The 13,878-nt window shown below is 36.9% G+C and overlaps 2 protein-coding genes across 8 annotated transcripts in view; one reads left to right on the top strand and one right to left on the bottom strand.

Moving 5' to 3' along the window:
- Positions 1-1,819: 1,819 nt before the first annotated feature.
- LOC306854204 (serpin H1-like) lies at positions 1,820-5,857 on the bottom strand. Of its 2 annotated transcripts, XM_079392033.1 has the most exons (6): positions 5,725-5,857; positions 4,968-5,015; positions 3,812-4,425; positions 3,152-3,250; positions 2,829-3,061; positions 1,820-2,737 (listed from the first exon to the last, which is right to left on the bottom strand). In XM_079392033.1, exons 3-6 carry the CDS (start codon positions 4,392-4,394, stop codon positions 2,435-2,437), a joined length of 1,218 nt encoding a protein of 405 aa, XP_079248159.1. In that variant the 5' UTR covers positions 4,395-4,425; positions 4,968-5,015; positions 5,725-5,857; the 3' UTR covers positions 1,820-2,434. The 2 variants fall into 2 exon arrangements, with proteins under 2 accessions (XP_079248159.1, XP_079248158.1); XM_079392032.1 differs by having other exon boundaries at positions 4,968-5,857.
- Positions 5,858-8,264: 2,407 nt separating this feature from the next.
- LOC306853893 (glycerophosphodiester phosphodiesterase domain-containing protein 5-like) overlaps positions 8,265-13,878 on the top strand; it is a 49,864-nt gene continuing 44,250 nt past the window's right edge. For 3 of the 6 annotated variants that reach the window (XR_013782782.1, XM_079391577.1, XM_079391576.1), the window contains exon 1: positions 8,278-8,591. The gene's annotated coding sequence lies outside the window, so the exon portion shown is untranslated. Of the gene's footprint in view, positions 8,592-13,878 lie in introns of all 6 variants that reach the window. The other 3 variants (XM_079391578.1, XR_013782781.1, XR_013782780.1) reach the window with 3 other exon arrangements.

The following is a 13,878-nucleotide window of genomic DNA, read 5'->3' as shown; positions in this document are numbered from 1 at the left end:
TTTTTTGTTTCTTCTTACATTATAGGCTATAATGAAAGCTGAGTAAAAGCCTCAGTAAACAATCATGTCCATCATTTCCAAACAGATGAGTCACCTGATTCATGGTTTCTTCCTGCAGGCGTACGTGTGACACAAGAAAAGCAGCAGTTAAGTTTATTTTTTATTATTATAATTTTTTTTAAGGCTACCGACGTCAATTATATCAGGTTTGATATTAGCTATATTTCGCAGCATATCAAGGCAAGCACCAAATCATTGTTCTTGTCACTTTGATGAACACTTTGTGTTCATTTCCTGTTTGGTTTTTAGTATGGCGATAACTTAAGTACGTTGCTAACAAGTTGTTAAGTGAGGACTACAACTACAAGTAGCTGCCTACAAGTACAGTATTTAAGATTTAGAATTGGCGACACTAAATAGCAACTTGTTAGCTTTAAGTGATGACAGCTAATTTTATTATTATTATTTTTAATAAACGTAGCCTAAAATAAATATAAGTAAAAAGGTGTTGTGACATAATTAAGGCCTGTGTGTGCGGTGTGTAAATATAGGCCCAGCATTATCTGAAATGTGTCGAAAAGTTTAAAGTTGTTTAATTGGTTGTTCTTTATTCTCAATCATTCCTCTTTTCAAACGTTTGAGAACCAGTGTAGTGTCCATTTTCGACTCCCTGCCAAATTATTACCGCTCTCGTTGAAATCACTATATGAATGCCTAATCCTAACCTCTCCCCCACACCTAACCCTAAACCTACCAATACTAGGGGGGTAATAATCTGGCAGGGGTCTTTTCTGCAGTTTTGTTGCTTACCACTAGATGGCCCTATTATAACGGTTTTGTTCTGTGGATCAAGCCAAAGCATTGATACCGTATTCAGGCCGGTTTCATAGACAGGTTTTAGCCTAAACCAGGATTAGGCCATAGTTTAATTAGGACATTTAAGTAATTTTTATAAACATGCCTTAGAAAAAAGCATTACTGGTGTGCATTTTAAGACAAAACAAAGGCACTGACATGTTTTAAGATCAGTCAGTGCAAGGTTCTTTCAGTTGAAACAGCTCAGATTTACATTTTAGTCTAGGACTAGGCTTAAATTTTGTCTGTGAAACCGGGGGTAAGTATTCTCTTTAATCATAATCCTTAAACCAGCTGCTTTCATTTTATAAATATTATGCATATTACTTTAAATCAGCTGGGTTATCCTGGCAAGGTTTACAAGTTGGTTATTTATCTTGACAATCTCCTCTTTGACTGTTTTCTTAGCCTCTTCTAGTTGCCCATCTCACCATGCGAGCCTTGACTCCAGCCTCTAATCCTTTTATTGTATATGTCCACTTACTGGCTCATTCAGCCTACAGGATGGATCTGCTAGTATGAAAGGAAATAGCTACTTTCTCACGTTAAAACTCCTCTTTGTGGTTTAGAGGTTTATGGTGCCATAAAGACAGCAGGGTGTCTGGGAAATCTGTGTCACTTAACAGGTGAGGAGGTGAGACAACACTTTATTCCCTCTGTGGAATAAACACACAGCTAAAGCTTCACATTCTAGTCCACAGAGGGTTGACACAACAAACCAGGCGGAATGACTGGGATTAAACTGTTAGGAATGACAGAGCAGTGACAATGTGCTGTGCTTTTATCTTTCATTATTAGTTATTGTCAGTTATTCAGGATATTATTTATTCAATTTTAGATTTTATTTATTTGTTTTATGTATTATTTTAGATCTGATCTTTTTTATGGATTTATTTATTTTATGTTTTCATTTATTTTATGGATTTATTCACTTATTTAAATAAAAAACTGGACCATATATTTTCAAAAATTTCAGTTTATTGAAAATAAAAATATACAACAGAATGAAAAGAAGGAGAAAAAAATCAGCACACTTTGTCAAAAGATACTATATGGTAAAGACATATTTAAACATAACATCTAAGAAATTGGAGACAGGTATCATTGCAGGAGCCAGGAGTTTTTGTTGGATGGATGTGAAATCATAGAAACCTACAAACTGTGCTTAAGAAACACTTGAATAGGACTACCTTTTCACTTTAAACATTAAAGATAAGGCAAACCCTACATAGATGTCACATACTCATAAAGAGAGGTTCTACAAGCACAATCTTAAATACCAAAGCTTAACATCAATGACACTACACTTAATATAAGCATAGTGGTTGATTGAATAATACACATGAACAAATTGATGTCAAATCTCTGGTTGCATTTGTAGGGGTCTAATTCTTCACCTAAAGGATTGCATTGCTCCTGATGTTTATAACCAGTCTCAAAATATGTTTTTGTACTGACAGGTTCAGTGAGATTGTCCATACACAGATAATCCATCAGAAGGGCCACGTGAGGTAACAGTCAAATCATTAATAACAACAATGCCATTTTAAAACATCAGAAAATTCAAATAGCCTAAAAGTTACAATTCATCTCTCATTTTATCACCCTTAGGCCGAACTAGCCTGCCAAGAAAAAGAATGGAGTTGGTCTTGTTGTCTTTCACAAGGAAAATGAAGGGATGGTCGGCGTAGAAGAGCTTGGGGTTCTTGATCTTCTCACTACCATAAATGCTGGCGTCAAATGGATTTCCCTCTGTGTCCCACTCCAAGGCAGAGGCATGGAAGACATTGGCGAGGTAAAGATCTTTTTTGCCAGAAATGTTGGACAGGTCTGCCTTAGACTTGTCCACAGCTTCAGTGAGACCAAGTTCTGCAAGATGTTTCTGCAAATCAAGAGAAAAGAGCCTCATATATCATGCAGAAAGTATTAGAAGTGGTTATATAGTTACTATATAGCAAAAATCAGCTATTTACCTGAAGGTCGTGGCTGACTTCCATGCTGACTTTAGGCAGAGAGATGGCGACTGCTCTCTCCTCAAGCTTGCTGACCCAGGTGTTCAGCTGCTGGCGAGTGAGCAGTTTCTCAAGCCTTTCCAGAGGCTCCACATGGTAGGGCATGATGAAAATCATGCTGGACTTCTTATGTGCTAAAGGCATGCTGACCATAAGCAGCTTGTTCTGTGTGTCGTCATAGAAGCCGTAGATACCTGTAAAGGGCAAAGATAAATACTGTTAAGTTCACTTGTAGGTATAGAAGATTTTGAGTAAGAGACTTCAAAACAAGCTGTTGGTTTTACCTGTGCGATGCATCATTGGAACAGAGATCGTGTGAGAGCGGGAAACCAGGAAACCACGGTTGTCAACCATCTTGTGGTGGAACTTCTCATCCCAGTGGGCTGTGGAACAGAAATAAGCCATTAATATTAATAATTAGATTTGATCCTTGTAGTCAGTATTGTGTTTGTCGTTTTGGCCTGGCTCTCTTCAAGATAAATAATGTAAATTAATACTTACAAAAAATAAATATCATTCATAAATATCTATCAAAAGTAAATATCAATGCTGACTTAAAAAATAGGAAAATCCAGAATAACAATTGGCAACTAGTTTTGAATCTATAATTACATATGATATTGATAACAAAATATTTATTAAAAAAAAAAAACAGGACATGAAAAATGGGGCCTGCCAAGATCAGTATTTAAATAGAATTGAACAATTATTAAATATGATTTATATAGAGATTCCTGTAACTATTCAAGTAAATATTCATCCTATCTATATAAATAAGTCAGGACATGGCGACTAGATCTGTGTGAATAATTTAATAAAATGTAATAATTTAGAAGTAAATCATACAGACATTCTTGGAGCTATTAAAGTAAATATTAATTGGGGGTTCGTCCGGGATGAATAATTAAATGCAATTTAAATGACATCTTAATTTTAATACTTACGTTTAAAAAACATTGCGTTGGCAATCATAGCCCCATCTGTGTTTTTCACATCCTTGGTAATTTCTGGCAGCTTTCCGTCAGTTGACTTGGCAGCCCACTCATTGATGGAGTTAATGGCGCTTCTCTTATCACGGAAGTTGATCTTCGAGTGTTCGTAGTTGTAGTGCTTCTTGCTGTTCTTGACAAAGTCGTCAGAAAAGCTGACAGAGCTGGGGCCATACAACCTGTTGCCGATCTTCCACGTGACGTTGCGGGCCTGGGGGTCGCTCACCTCAGTCAGAAGCTCGGACAGGCCTGTGTGCAGATGGTCATCCTTCAGGGTGTCAGCCTTCAGGAGACTCTTCACCTGGGACGCAGTGGAGGATTTGCCCCCCATGGCAACCATTCCCAGAGAGGAGGCCACCACCACAGGAGAGATGAGGATGTTGTCAAGATTCTTTTCTTTGGCAATATTGTGGTAGAGATTGAAGGCCAGGTTAGTGCTGGTGTCTGCCATGGAGATTGCATGGGGACTCAGCTTTTTGTCCTCCCCGGACACGGCCACAGCCAAAAGGCACAGAGAAATGAGGTTGGATACCAGCATGCTTGCTGTATTTTTGGGTAGCAATGAAAGCCTAGAAGAGAAAAGAGGCAACAAGTGATACTGGGTGAAAATTGAACAATTCTTCACTAATTCAGATTGATATGTTTCTGTGTCTGTTTTAGAAACAAAAGGCTGCTTAATGAATTGCTTGATCTTGTGCTTTATATGAGATTTAAATAATTTTGTGTTAGGATTTTTAGGTTTTTGAAATGTATGCCACCTAAATAGTTAAACCTATGAAATAAAGCCTGTAGGCCATGTTTTCTAGGTCAAACCAGTTAAACAAAAGCAATGGCAATGACTAATCAGACAGGAATGCACTACTTAACGTGGCTCTACTCATTTTATACAGTTATGAAAAGTGCCAACTCACTTTAAAATACATATTAAAACACTACTGCATACAGAGATTACATTGCATGTTGAAAGTGTGATTTACAACTATGCTTAATAAGCCTGTGAGATGGTATGTGTCCCTTTTCACTAACAACCTCAAGATAGAAGCTTATGTAAGTCAGCATGGTTGTTCATTCACATATTATGTTTTTTGTTGCTTTTTATCATCTTGGATACCTTGACACGTTTTCATATTCATAGTTGTCAACGATTGCGATTTTCACTCTGAAAGACAAGAGGTGCATTTGGGTAATCTATACAAAAATATTTTTATATTCATTGGTTAATGTGCAGAAAAAACTTGAGCTCCTTTCTTCTCCTCATAAGCAAAGGCTAAGCAGTAGCAGAGCAGATGTCTGTTGCTACTGCATGCACACAGAGAAAGAAAGACACGTAGATTCTTCTTATTGGTTAGATGATCTAAGGTGGAAACTTTTGACCACTCAGAACTTCCACAGTGGACCCACATCTGAATTCCAGAGGTAGCAATGATTACGTGACAGCATAAAATCACTCCCGAATGGAAAGATTTCACTCTCTTGTAAATATAGGGTAAAAAATAATGGCAAAAAATTACACAAATCTGAAAAAAACATGCATCATTGAAAATAACCTAAATTGACTGTCCAACACATGTAAACTGACCTGTAGGTGTTTTATTTATTTATTTTAGATTTTCCCCTTCTTCTGGGGGAAAAGCAAAAGCAAAAACATTAATAACCTTATACTTGATTTTGGATTGAGTTGCCTGTAAATGCATTTTTAAAAATGCAAAACGAACTGAAAAGCAGAAAGAAGAGTAAAGAAGAGGATTCTCTGACCCTGTGTGCAGTAGTCTTTTTAGCATGCAAGTAAAAAATAAATAAATAAATAAAAATAAAACCCATTCCTAGTTAATATTTGTGAAATTCAAGCATTTTTTCCCAATAATTACCTTGGATGTGTTCCTCTTCCTTTCTCAGATGTTCTCCTCTTCTTTTCTCAGATGTTCTCTTCTTCTTTTCTCAGATGCTCTCCTCTTCTTTTCTCAGATGTTCTCTTCTTCTTTTCCCAGATGCTGCTTTGCTGCAGAGTGCTTGAAGCAGAGACCTTTATACTCCAGGAAAGAAACTTCTAGAAGCTGGAGCTGGGCTATTCAAATGAGGATGTTTGGATTTCCTAGGAAAGCTGGGAGAGCCCTCCCTCTGGATCCAATGACCACAGGATTCAACCTCTGCAAGGTCCTAAAGCCTTCTGAAATCTGCAAACAATCAGTTAATCTCTGCCATTAAACTAGTGTCATCTTCATTTAAACTATCGTAAATAGTCGTAAATATAAAATTGTATATATTGGCATGAAATGTGTAATGGAAGATGATAATGTTTTGTCCTGTATTATATGTTACCACTGAACCCAGATTTGCTCAGTGTTTTGCACAACAGAATGTGCATTTTATGCTAGAATATAAAGTTTGAAACAACTGTTTGTTGATAAATCACATAAATGACCCCAGGATATATGAAGTAACCATTAAAATGACAAAGTTTTCTGTCTTTGTCAACATTCCTTCTAGATTGTTCTGTCGGGGGATGTAGAGACATGCCCCCCAAGCTCACATCCTCTCTCAACACTGCCACGTCAAAGCGTAAATTCTTTTTCAGGCTGTGGGTGTGGTGCAGAAATGGCCATAAACATTTGAAAGTAACTTTTATAATTTTACTGAACTTAATATAGTATTTTTATGAATTTTATAATGTGTTGTGATCAGTCTTTTGCACATTTTGTTTTGTTAAGCCTATTGGTCTGAGCTTTTTTGCTTATACACTTCTTCTTTATGTAGCTTTTTCTTCTGTCCCCTGCAGTAGTGAAACACACATTTCTTTCTTTCTTTCTATGCATCCACTGGGCATCGAATGTGCATCAAATGAGCTCCATAAAAATGCATTAAAGATAAAAATTGCTGTAAGAAGTTCAGATTTTTATTAGGTCAATTTCTAAATGTCTTATAAGCACAAAAGCGTGTGTTTTGTGCATTGACCACCTGTGTGTGGTATGTGTTGTCCAAACATGTGGCTCTGCTGCAAATGGCAATCTGTTGTTTACCGGAGGAGAGTCTCTTTAAACATCTCAGTTCTCCCAAGACTTCAGTCTTGCATGTGGCAGATGCCTTACTTGCTACAGTGGCAAAACACTCAAACTTTGGTTCTGTTTAATAATGTTTTAAGAATATATCCATATATGTTCATTGAACCTCAGAAAATCTGCTCAAAGCAGTCATTGATTTATGGGTTGAGCTGGGGGCTGTGCCAAACATGTATGATGTAAGATGTGAGCAAAGTTACTTCTAAAACGCTGATGTAACTTAGTGCAGCATTGCATGTGTCTTTGATTTCTTATCGAAGAAGTGAGAAAAACAATTTACGCTGGTTTTGTTGGTTTTATAAATGGTTTATGTGCAAAACAAATTCATTTATTTATACCGGAATTCACATAAATCATAAATCACAAATGGAACTGTGTTGTTTTACCACTGCGGCAATCAGAAATTTCCATCATATACTGTTGGTCTGATCTGCAACCCCTTGGAGTTTGTTTTATTTTAAAAGTCCTTCTTTTGAAAGACACAATGACCATCTTTTAGGGTGGGTGCAGTAATCAGACAAGTTTTTTTTATAGCACCGTAAGATGCATGCTATTGGAAAAATAAAAGCAAAGTATAGGCAAACCTCCCAAACAAGTATGACAGTTCAGTTGCACTGTAAGTCAGAAATATTAAGTATGATTTTGGCTCTGTCGTGACTAAAGGAAGAATAATCCTTGCTCAGGCTGATGAGGAGCAATGCCCTTTAGCATATCTGGGCCTATGTGTGTTTCATTAATGAACAGACTCTTAGTCATTGTGGATAAGGAGTAATTGACTGTGACCTAAGTCACTTTTACTAATTGAAAGCATGATGATTAGTTCTTAAGGTTTTAATCCCAAAATTTGACTTGGTATGTTTAAGGTTTTGAGGTAATTATTCAGATAACCTTTCTCTTGAATTGGGAACAAAAAGTTGCTTAACTCAAAACTTCTTTTTTTTTTCCAGCGTGCACCATTTTGACCACCAGATGGCGATCAAAGAAAACAGTTGTATCATACAAGTGATGGCTTTTCTAAATTCAGGGGTAGTCTGATCAGAGAATAGGTGTCCACTTTATTTTCACAGGGCCCAGGAGACGCAATTACCTGCTGCAACCTGAGCAAACGTGCCCACACATACTTACCAACACTGGGGATCACAAAATATAGGCTTCCCAATATTTTATTTTTCCCTGTCAAAAATTATTTCTAAAGTCGAAATAATCCACAAATAATTGCTAAATACATGTAAATGTATTTCAAGCTCAGCATTGAAAAATAAAATAGACTCTATCCTTTACATACTGGACAGTAGGGAGCACAATAAGACAGAGTAGCATTAGGCCCCGCCCACATGGCTTCAGCCCCGCCCATAAGCAATCGGCACAGCACTAGCGCTGTCTCACGACCATAGGCACAAGCGCAGGTACAGCACTCGTTTGACAACACAAAGAACGCCTGGAGCTTGCTCTTTTAGTTTAAACACTTTTTATTGCTTCTAAACATGATTGTCGTGTCTGCCTGTGCGAGTGCCTTTTAATTTGGTCTCATGTTCTTTTAATATCCTTTGGTTGAGTTGCTGTGTCAGTTGTTAGCTACCTGTCCCGTTAGGTGTGGAAGGACGGACGGAACGCACACAGGAAACGGTCCTCCAAAGTTCACTTGCTGAACAGCTACAGGGCAAACGCGTCTAGATAAGGTAAGAAAACTTGTTAACGTGTCTTTCTTTCTTTTTGTCAGCTGCTCCTTTTGTAAATGGTTTGTTTGATCGATGACCACTAACGTTAGATGGTGAATAAACAGGTTACATGTTAATGTATGGTATTAAGTTAATATAAGGCTATTAATATAATGTAATAATTTATGTAATGTTAAAAGGCAATCAGTTTATTGCAAGGACACAGGGCGTTGTCTAAAGTTGACCGGGTGCGGTAGGGGTCTTAAAAATCCCCAGGAGTGAAACAGAAAGTTTGAGGGGGTTTCATGCTTTCAAACATTTCAGTCACTATAAAAGATTACAAGGTCAGTTAAAGCTCTTTCATAACACAAATCGCGTTGTAACCATAGCAACAATATGGCTTCTTCTCACTTTTCGTTAGGATTATCATCAGATTTAGCCTTTTTAGTTAAGATTTACACATTACAAGTGTCACAAAAAACGTGAGTGATTTATTTTCAATGCTTTTAAGATTAGCTTTTACGTTTTAGATTAGCTCGAACATTAACAGATATTTATCTGTACATGTAATCTCCATATTCACAATAAATTAAGCTGTTAGCATCTCCTCAAATTTGAGTAGAACATTTTCAAGAAACCAGAATATTGGCTTACTCTGGTTTTGGCAATCAGGTTAATTATTTTACATGAAACTTGGTCATATTTTGACTAACACCGAATCAGTCATCATTAATAGAAATGTTGTTTTAGGTCCAACAAAGGATGTTGATCCGGGAAAATGTCTTGATTGGGTAAATCACTTTAAGCACTTTAGATCAGAGGTTTTCAACCTTGTTCCTGGGGACTCACTATCCTGAAGAGTTTAGCTACACCCCTAATCAAACACACCTGAAGCGGCCAATCAAGCTCCTCAAGCTGCTTGAAAATTGCAGGCAGGTGTTGCTGAAGCGGTTGGAAATAAACTTTCCAGGAGAGTGGGTCCCCAGGAGAAGGGTTGAAGACCTCTGCTTTAGATGATATAATCAGTACAATCATAACCTACATCACCGGTTGTTGAGCCAGATAATCTTGCTTTGTTTAATCTTGTAATCTGCTTGACTTGTTTGATATCAATGCCGATTTACCAGTTAAAGAGAGAGTTCACCCAAAAATGAAAAGTTTGTCATCATTTACTCACACTCCGTTTGTTCCAAACCTGTAAAAATTTCTTCTATTGAACACAAAATATATTTAGAAGATTGTTGGTAACCAAACTGTTGACAGTAACCATTGATTGCTGTAGTATGGAAAAAACACAATGAAAGTCAATGGCTAATGTCAACTGTTTGGTCACCAACATTCTTCAAAATATCTTCTTTTGTGTTAAACAGAAGAAAAAAAACTCATACAGGTTTGCAACAACTTGAAAGTGAGTAAAACATGTCAGAATTTTTGTTTTTGGGTGAACGTTCCTTTTAAGCCACTTTTTTTTTTTATACTTTCCAATATTTTCTAACTTTTTTGACATGCCTTAATGCCATTAGGAAAAAAAAACCAGACCAAAAGTTAAAAATGAACCCATTGCTGGTGTTGCGTGTTGTGAAACACACTCATACTGGCTTTTATACAAGCTTTCATCTACACTGAAGAATAAAGATCTGTTAGCTGAGTAACAAGAATCACAGTTGCCCATCTCTAAGGATACAGTCTTCATTTATCTAGCATGGCGGGTGTAACGTTGAATTATCCCTCCTTATCTTAAGTGAGCCGGGTGACGCTGTGAGATGACCTATTATTATTGTCAGTCCTGTGGGAGCTGAGCCATGTGCTGTCTTTGATTAGTTCACACCCCCCTCCCACATGTCAGGGAATAATGGATGAGACTCAAAGCACAGCGTTGTATCATTAGTGGACCAAATGACGTCTACCCACTTAAGAAGTCCGCATCTGATGAGGTCCACTTTAATACTTGGGGATATTTAATCTTCATTGTGTTTGGCGTTGGGTGATTTTTAACTTAGTACTTAAAGCAGAAATCTGTGGTTATTTGATCAGTAAGGATTTGTTTTCTAAATAACAGCTATTTAGATTAATTGTGAGGCCTTATTGGCTATGGCATGTTTGACATTAGAAGACTAATTTCAGTATGCACCTTATTAATGATATGGCAAGTAGAATACGCCAAGAATATGAACACAACATGAACATGAAAGTCAAGGTGAAAAAGTACATTATCCTTGATGCTGTGAAGAAAATTCCACCAGAGAGCTCGGCAGTGAACACTGCTCCCATGAAACACTTTTTTAATGTTGTGATTTACCTCGTAGCTGGTTGTTTTGGTTCATGGCTGATAATGCTTTAGCAAAACCTTTTTAAAATCCCTAAAGGAAAAAATTAATGGGACAAAATACTCCTAGAAGTGACGCCACAGAAAAAGTGGACTCTGGCCACATCTGTTTGGTTGTACATAGCATACAGTAAAAGCATACATTCTTAGCATGCCCAAAACTTGCAGTTTGTTCACATGATCGTTGTTCTTCAGTTGAGAGGTGATGACAATATTTGTGACCTAAAACACAGGGAAAATTGACAGGTCTGTGTGGTAATTCGATGGCTGTTTTGCCCTCAAGGTCTCTGCACCAGTCATGTGACTGAAACTATGAACTGATCATGTATTGTATGTTGATCATTCAAACAGATGGCACCTGTGCTTACTGCCTCTGAGATTTCAGGTGGCAAAGGAAGGGTTAAGGCTTTGATGGCCTTCGTTTCAGTCAGAACAATGTTCCCTCTGTGACTGCATGCCTCGAATGCCTTTGTCAGGTGCTGGTTTTCCAGGGAAATGTTTCAGCACCATATACTGTATGATTAAAGTTTGATCCAGAATTACTTTCTTCTCACCAGTCCATTGGACTTAATCACCAGGCATTGTTGCAAACTACTCCATTAGGCCATTCTTGTGCTTTCGGCATTAACATTCAGGAGGGCAGCGGGTTCAGCTGGATGGAGAACGTGCCAAGCTCAGCATCCCTCTGTTTGGAGTGAGTGGAACCATCTGAGCACAGTATGTTTATCCTGGTTTGTTGTTCGTTGTGCTCTGTCCATCGTGTGTAGGAGGTGTGATTTTTGTCTCACTTTAAGATCTTTTTTTTTTTTTCAAAAATATTTTTTATGGCAAAGTTTTTCATACAAGGTTGTCCGCTGATTTTGTATTTGATTTGGATTTAATTTGCATTGAGAATTGCTTTAGACATAAAATAATACATATCCTGAAAATATCCTGTTTGAGTTCTAACACCAAGGCTTTGCTCATATTGCAACTAATTTAGTTTGTTTTGTAAAACTAATAAGTGTAACTCATTCTTTCTGAACATATTGGAACCCATTTTCAAATATCTGTTTTTTTGGATTGGATTGATTTTTGGACTGTTTTGGCCAGTATGCCAAAAAAAACATGCCAGATTCTTCCTGCCTGTCTGAACAAAGCCTTAAAAGGCTCTCAAAACGCAACCGGAAAAGCTTGGCATAGGAGTTAATTCTAACCAAAGATGGTCGATTGCAGGCAGTCAAGTAGATGGCTAAGGAGGAATGATTATTTAAAGAACACCACTGAGCGGTGTTACGTCTTTAGCTCCATTACTCTCCTGAATAAATGATGCGGCATTAAATTAACCACATTTGATCTTTCAAAAATGGCGCTGTTCCACATTAGCATAATGATCTGTGAGGTGAGGTTGTGTCGTCCTTGTCGTCTTTGATCTTTCTGCTCATAATTAAAACTATATTGTCACTGATGTGCATAGATAAGCTTGTATAGAAGATAGATAGTAAGAGAGAGAGATTTTAAGCAGCCATTACTCCAGTCTTCAGAGTCACGTGATCATTCTAATATGCTGATTTGGTGCTCCGGAAACAATGTTGAAAAATTGTTGCTTACTGTTTTTGTGGAAACTGATACATTTTTAACAATTCTTTCAATGAAAAGAAAGTTCAAAAGAACAGCATTTGTTTGAAATGCAAATCTTAAGGAAACAAATGCCTTTTTTTTTATTTGATCTGTTATTTGTGTTATGCATATTAGAGTATCACTTCAATAGATTAGCAAAATGGTAACATAATTGCAAATGTTGGGGTTGCTGATGAGGGCACATGACTAGGATGGCATGTAGGCAGTAGGTATCTAGGCAGCTCACTAGGTTTTGTAATGGATCTAATCTGGATCATAATTAACTTAATAGATTGTAATATGTGACCCTGGACCACAAACCCAGTCTTAAGTCGCTGGGGTTTATTTGTAGCAATAACCAAAAATAGCCTACATTGTATGGGTCAGAATTATCCATTTTTCTTTTATGCCAAAAATCATTAGGTTATTAAGTAAAGATCATGTTCCATGAAGATATTTTTTACATTTCTTACCGTAAATAAATTAAAACTTAAATTTTGATTAATAATATACATTGCTAAGGAGTTAGTTTGGACAAATTTAAAGGCAATTTTCTCAGTATTTAGATTTTTTTGCACCCTCAGATTCCAGATTTTCAAATAGTTGTATCTCGGCCAAATATGGTCATATCCTAACAAACCACACATCAGTGGAAAGCTCATTATTCAGCTTTCAGATGATGTATAAATCTCAATTTTGAAAAATTGACACTTATAACTGGTTTTGTGGTCCAGGGTTGCATATATCAAAATGTGTGAAGAGCTTCCCATTTGTTAAAATTGGCTTGATATGGTGAAAATAAACTGTAATATTGTAATTTCAAAAATCTTTGAGCAAATTTATTTTTGGTTATTGTTGCTGACTTTTGTTGTAAAAAATATGTTGTGTGTTGCAGGTTCGTCATGATTTTGGCTTTTGTTCCCCTACTGTCTCTTTTTTCCCCCCAAATGACACCACCTGCTGCTTTTAATTAGTGCCAGAGAGTAACTAAAATAACGCAGCCCTCATCTGTGGCATTTTAAATCATAGACTGTCTCCAGTCAGGGAGGAAGGCGGCGCCTGTAACACTATATTGCTAGCCTTATAATTACACTGATGGGCATTTAGCATTGTAAAACGAAGGTAGTGGTTCTTTAAAAAGTGCTTTGTGTCATTTGTCACAACTACTAAATAATGCCTACTTTTAATTGGTTCCAGTGCATGGTGCTGAATTTTGCTTTCTGAAACTAGCTGTGAGATAAATAGTCTTATTCACAATTAGCATTTTTTTATGATGTCATTTTAATTAGAGCCATTGTATAATTTCCTTTGGGTTTTTAAAAATAAAAATCACATTGTCCTGACAGTGAGCGTTTCTTCTAAAAAGACATCAAGTGGGAAAAA

Source organism: Barbus barbus, assembly GCF_936440315.1.
Source record: "Barbus barbus genome assembly, chromosome: 34".
Classification (NCBI taxonomy): Eukaryota; Metazoa; Chordata; class Actinopteri; order Cypriniformes; family Cyprinidae; genus Barbus; species Barbus barbus.
The sequence above is the reverse complement of the archived record's forward strand: the minus strand, read 5'-3'. Positions and strand labels throughout refer to the sequence as shown.

What these genes read in the sequence shown, in the direction of transcription:
- LOC306854204 (XM_079392032.1), bottom strand. Translation starts at nt 5,035, where the DNA reads ATGCACCTCTTGTCTTTCAGAGTGAAAATCGCAATCGTTGACAACTAT. An exon ending in GAATATGAAAACGTGTCAAG is followed by an intron (nt 4,426 to 4,967) that starts GTATCCAAGATG and finishes TTTCTCTTCTAG; the next exon opens with GCTTTCATTGCTACCCAAAA. An exon ending in TCCAATGATGCATCGCACAG is followed by an intron (nt 3,062 to 3,151) that starts GTAAAACCAACA and finishes TGCCCTTTACAG; the next exon opens with GTATCTACGGCTTCTATGAC.